The 5,223-nt window shown below is 36.3% G+C and overlaps 1 protein-coding gene across 1 annotated transcript; it reads left to right on the top strand.

Moving 5' to 3' along the window:
* Positions 1–325: 325 nt before the first annotated feature.
* On the top strand, positions 326–1,255 carry LOC103108161 (olfactory receptor 13H1-like). Its single transcript, XM_007517035.1, has one exon. It carries the CDS (start codon positions 326–328, stop codon positions 1,253–1,255), a length of 930 nt encoding a protein of 309 aa, XP_007517097.1.
* The last annotated feature ends 3,968 nt before the right edge of the window (positions 1,256–5,223 follow it).

Here is a 5,223-nt window from a genome sequence, read left to right as displayed (position 1 = left end):
TGTAGGTGCTGAGAAGGAGCTTGAACCTGGGTCCTTGCACATATTAACTTGTACAATTAACCAAGTGCACCACTTCAAATATTCTCATTTTATACAGGAAGGGATTAATAATCGTAATAGACTGTACTCTTTTGCAAGTTAATCTTCAACTGTGTTTGGATATTTTGTCTCTCAAATCAAAACATCAACTTGCAAACAGCAATACTTATTTTGTGAACACCTCTTCCAAATAGTATCTGAGATAGAACTGAAGACACAGCACTCAATAAATGTTTCCCATATTAAAATGAATTGAACCTCTTCTTTTCTCAGCAGATTGAACAAAATGGATATCCTGCTTAATGATAATGGTAGTGAAGTGACAGAGTTCATCCTGGTAGGTTTATCCAATCATCCAAAATCCCAGATTGCTTTTTATTGCACCATGATCATGGTTTACCTGATCACGTTGGTAGGTAACAGTCTCATCGTTGTTGTGGTTAGAGTTGATGGGAGGCTTCATACACCCATGTATTTTTTCCTCAGCAACCTGTCCATCCTTGATATCTGCTATTCTAGCAATTCAGTGCCTTTTTTGTTGCTCAATGGTTTAAAAGACTATCCCACCATTTCCTATAACAAGTGTTATGTCCAAATGACTATTGCCCTTTTTCTAGGGATGACAGAGTGTCTTCTACTTGCTGTCATGGCTTATGATAGATTTATTGCGATCTCCAATCCTCTGCGTTATACTATTGTTATGAACAACAGAGTCTGCATACAGTTAGCCATGGTAACCTGGGCCAGTGCCTTTCTTTTAGCAATAATACCAATCATTGCAATTCCTGCACGGTTTTGTGGACACAATATCATCAACCATTTTACCTGTGAGGTCCAAGCTCTGTTGAAGCTTATCTGCACAGACACCCCAGTCAGAGCTATTCTGGGTCTGGTCATTGGCATATTCACATTGCCACTGCCCTTCACCTTCATCCTCATATCCTATGCACGGATTGTGGTTGCTGTGTTGAGGATTCGCTCTACAGAGGCCAGATTAAAAGCGTTCTCTACCTGTGGATCCCATTTGACTGTGGTCACAATATTTTACGGGACCGCGATCTACATGTATCTGAAGCCTCAGTCAAAAGATTCCCAGGACCAGGGTAAAATCATCTCTACATTTTATGGTGTAGTGACCCCTATGTTGAATCCTCTCATTTATACTTTGAGGAACAAGGATGTGAAAGATGATATAAAAAAAATAATTAGAAAGTAAGATTCCTAAAGAGGATGTGAAGATTCCATGGAGACTGATGAAAAAAAAAAAGTAGAAATACTAAATAATACTTTTGAAAATAGATTGAAATTCATTTTTCCCACATCCAACATTAATGTGATAGAGAATATTCTCAGGGGCTGCACTGTGGGGCACCTGAGTAAGTGCTCATAATACCAATCACAAAGACCAGCTCAAGGACCTGGGTTCCAGCCACTGCTCCCCAACTGCAGAGATTGTTTCACAAGTATTGAAGCAGGTCTACAGGTATCTGTCTTTCTCTCTCTCCCTCTCTATCTTCCATTCTATCTTCTCCCTTTCTCAAATTCTGTCTTATCCAACAACACCAAAAAGAAAGAAAGAGAGAAAGAAAAAAAGAAAGAAAGAAAAAAAAATAAAGAAAAGAAAAAAAACTGAGCAGGAACAGTGCATTTGTAGTGTTGACACCAAACCCCAGAAATAATCCTAGAGGCAAAGGAGACAGGGAAGGGGGAGATATTCTCACATTCAGAAAAAAGTAAGTTAAAATTTCATAATGTCATTCATTCAGTAATCAGCTATACAAAACATTAATTGGTATGATAGATGTGAGTAGATACATAAAAAGGAAAATTGCTCCCTGGCCCCACTGCATTGAAGGAAGTTTTGGTGCTGTGGTCTCTTTCTTTCACACAGAAGATCCTCGGCTGAAATTAGAAGCACTTTAAGACTGTGTGAGAGGCTGTGTAGATGTAACGGGACAGATTACCCCCATGGAACCTACAGTTAAATTTCTTGATCCGTAAGGAAGATCACATTTTCTCTGTCAGTACAGAATATTCCTTGATAGTTGCATGTAGCTCCCTATGTTTTTGACCTCATAAACAGCACATTTACTCGGGAAAAACTACTTAAAATAAGAAAATATGCACTATATTTTTTATAACATAAGTTTAAGTTAATTCCTTAAAAAATATATGAGTAGAAGAGAGCAGAGGAGAAATGGAAAATCACTTATAAATTCCAATATCAATTAGGGTTGCACAGGTCTTAGAATTAGGAGAAATTTTTCAGCCTGTCACTTACAGTTGTGTGGGATTTAACATTCCACACTTCTGCTTTCTCACCTGCAAAATGAGGATTTTAGGAGTCCCAGTCTAACAAAATTGTTTTGAATCATAAATAAGATAATGTACATTAAGTTTCAATTACAATGTTGCACATGTGGACATTAATACATGGCAGACAAAAAAAAAAAAAAAGAGGGAGTCGGGCAGTAGCACAGCGGGTTAAGCACAAGTGGCGCAAAGCGCAAGGACTGACTAAGGATCACAGTTCGAGCCCCCGGCACCCCACTTGCATGGGAGTCGCTTCACAGGCAGTGAAGCAGGTCTGCAAGTGTCTACCTGTCTCTCCCCCTCTCTGTCTTCCCCTCCTCTCTCCATTTCTCTCTGTCCTATTCAACAACGAAGACATCAATAACAACAATAATAATAACTACAACAATAAAAAAACAGCAAAGACAAATAAATAAAAATTATTTTAAAAAAAGAAAGAAAAAGAGGGTGCTATGGGTAGCACAATGGTTATGCAAAAAGACTTGCATATCTGAGAGACTGAAGTCAAAGGTTCAGTCTCCTGCAACACCAAACATCAGAGCTGATCAATAATCAGTTTACATATATATATATATATATATATATATATATATATATATATATATATATACGAAAGAAAGAAAAAAAAAAGTTGCCAATGTCCTTTCTAACACCCATGTCAACTTTATGAGTGTTAATATCCCTGTCTGTACCAATATTGCCTGTATCACAAAAATAATGCATAACACTATAAAAGTTTGAACAATTATTTTCTTATTGCCTTAATATGAATTTTTATTAGCAATGAAATGAACAAATGAATATATTCACCTCACTGAAAGAATTAGTATAGAAATTAGATGAAAACATGAATATATTTCCCATGTAAATTGACAATTTGTATTTCAAAAGTCAGAGTCCTTTCTTCTAGGTCAAAATGATGATGAACTAGTACAATTGCTAGGGTAAAAGAATACTAGAATAAATAGCCATGAAGACAGAAATCAAGATGGTAGATACTTAGCTAACCTAAGAGTGCCTGCCCATGAGTTGCAACCAGTTGCAATGATCATTTACGTCTGTCTGTGCAAATGATAAGAACTAGCCAGCCTGTGAAGTATAAAATGGAACAAATAGTGTGGAGAATTAAAATGAACATAAAAATATTTGATTTCAGGAATTTTGGGTTCTTCAGAAACTACCCCCTTGGGGGAGTCTGCATATTATTTCATAATGAACACCCCCATAACTCCTTTAAAACCTTGGGTTAAATTTTTCTGTAATCCAATTAAGAACTTGGAAGATTCAGTATCAAAGGACTAGTAAAAATTAGCAAAATCTATATCAGCATAGTTTCCAGATTCTTGACAGTGAAATTTCCAGTTTAATCCATTCTGTTCCACTATGCTAAGCACACCTACAATTATCCAATTGGTTAACCATATAAAATAATGAGAGGCTATTGTAAATGAAAATTAAACTCAGAAAGCTGTGAGATTTACAAGACAGAAGTCCCTAGAAAGGGAGTTTATAGTACGATGCTAATTTCTTGTAACTTTATCAATTAAGTCAGAGCAAATTATTGTATGTTTTATTTCTGGGGTTTTCAATACTTCAAATCTAAAATACCCCTGAAACGAAAGGCAAGGAACTAATAATGTACAAACAAGACACAGTGAGCTGGCAAAGTCAAACACTGCAGGAGGGGAGACTGAGGAGAACATACGTGACTTCTCAAAAGGACGGAAAAAATAAGTAAAACTGCAAATCTAATGCTTATTGGAGTTTGATCATTTTCATTAGAGGCTCAGAAGAGACAGATAGGAACATGCAACATGAGATGTGCCTTTTGCTGACAGAGAGAAATTTATTGGGGAAAGGCACAGACCTTTATAGCTACAAGAGGAAATTAACAAGGTAAACTAATGTCTTACTTTTTATTACCCCGGGAAGTAGCTAGACAGGATTTGAGAGAGAGAGAGAGAGAGAGAGAGAGAGAGAGAGAGAGATTGATTGATTGATTGATTGATTGTCTGGAAGTGAAGAGCAAATTGCCAAAAGGGTTCTGATATGAAACCAAAATATTAGATGAGTAGGTGTAAGAGATGATAAAAAACAACTAGTCATGGACATGTGTGTAACCTGTCTCTATCTTAAATGTTTACTATGAAAAATTTATTTTCCAAATGTTCTTTGTATCACCAACCAAGCTTTTTGAGTTACAGCAAACATGTACTATGTTAGAACTACCTGTCCCTTGTGATATTTGATTAAAAACTTTATCTCTGCCAAACAAGACATCCCTTTGAGAAGATAAAGGACAGCTCAGACTCTCTGTACACTATATTCCTATAAAGTTTTGCTGAAGAAAAACAAAAACAAAAAAAGTCCACAATCCTAGAAGGTTGAAATGACCCCTTAAAATCAACATCACTAAGAAGAAAAAAAAATCATGCTGTGTGTGCACTGGCAGTAACAAAGTGAAGAAAATGGACTCAAGAATCTGAACAACAAGCTTTCCAGAAAGTATTCAAAAGAAATTTAAGAATTGAAAAGGGCTCTGAACATATCATTTGTTTTTTAGTAAGTTTGTTAACAGTAATAACAAATAATGTGAAAATAAAAATAATTATCTCCAGAAAGTTTCTTTTTTAATAAATAATTATTTATTCATTTATTTATTCCATTTTTGTTGCCCTTGTTGTTTTATTGTTGTAGTTATTGTTGTTATTGTCTTCGACAGAGAGAAATGGAGAGAGATGGGGAGACAGAGGGGGAGAGAAAGACACCTGCAAACCTGCTTCACTGCTTGTGAAGTGACTCCACTGAAGGTGGGGAGCCGGGGCCGCAAACCGGGATCCTTATGTCGGTCCTTATGCTTTGTGCCACATG

This window comes from Erinaceus europaeus, chromosome X (assembly GCF_950295315.1).
Source record: "Erinaceus europaeus chromosome X, mEriEur2.1, whole genome shotgun sequence".
NCBI classification, from domain to species: Eukaryota; Metazoa; Chordata; class Mammalia; order Eulipotyphla; family Erinaceidae; genus Erinaceus; species Erinaceus europaeus.
This window is presented reverse-complemented; position numbering and strand designations above follow the sequence as displayed.

Excerpts from the sequence above, each read along its gene's own strand:
- LOC103108161 (XM_007517035.1), top strand. The coding sequence starts at position 326 with ATGGATATCCTGCTTAATGATAATGGTAGTGAAGTGACAGAGTTCATC.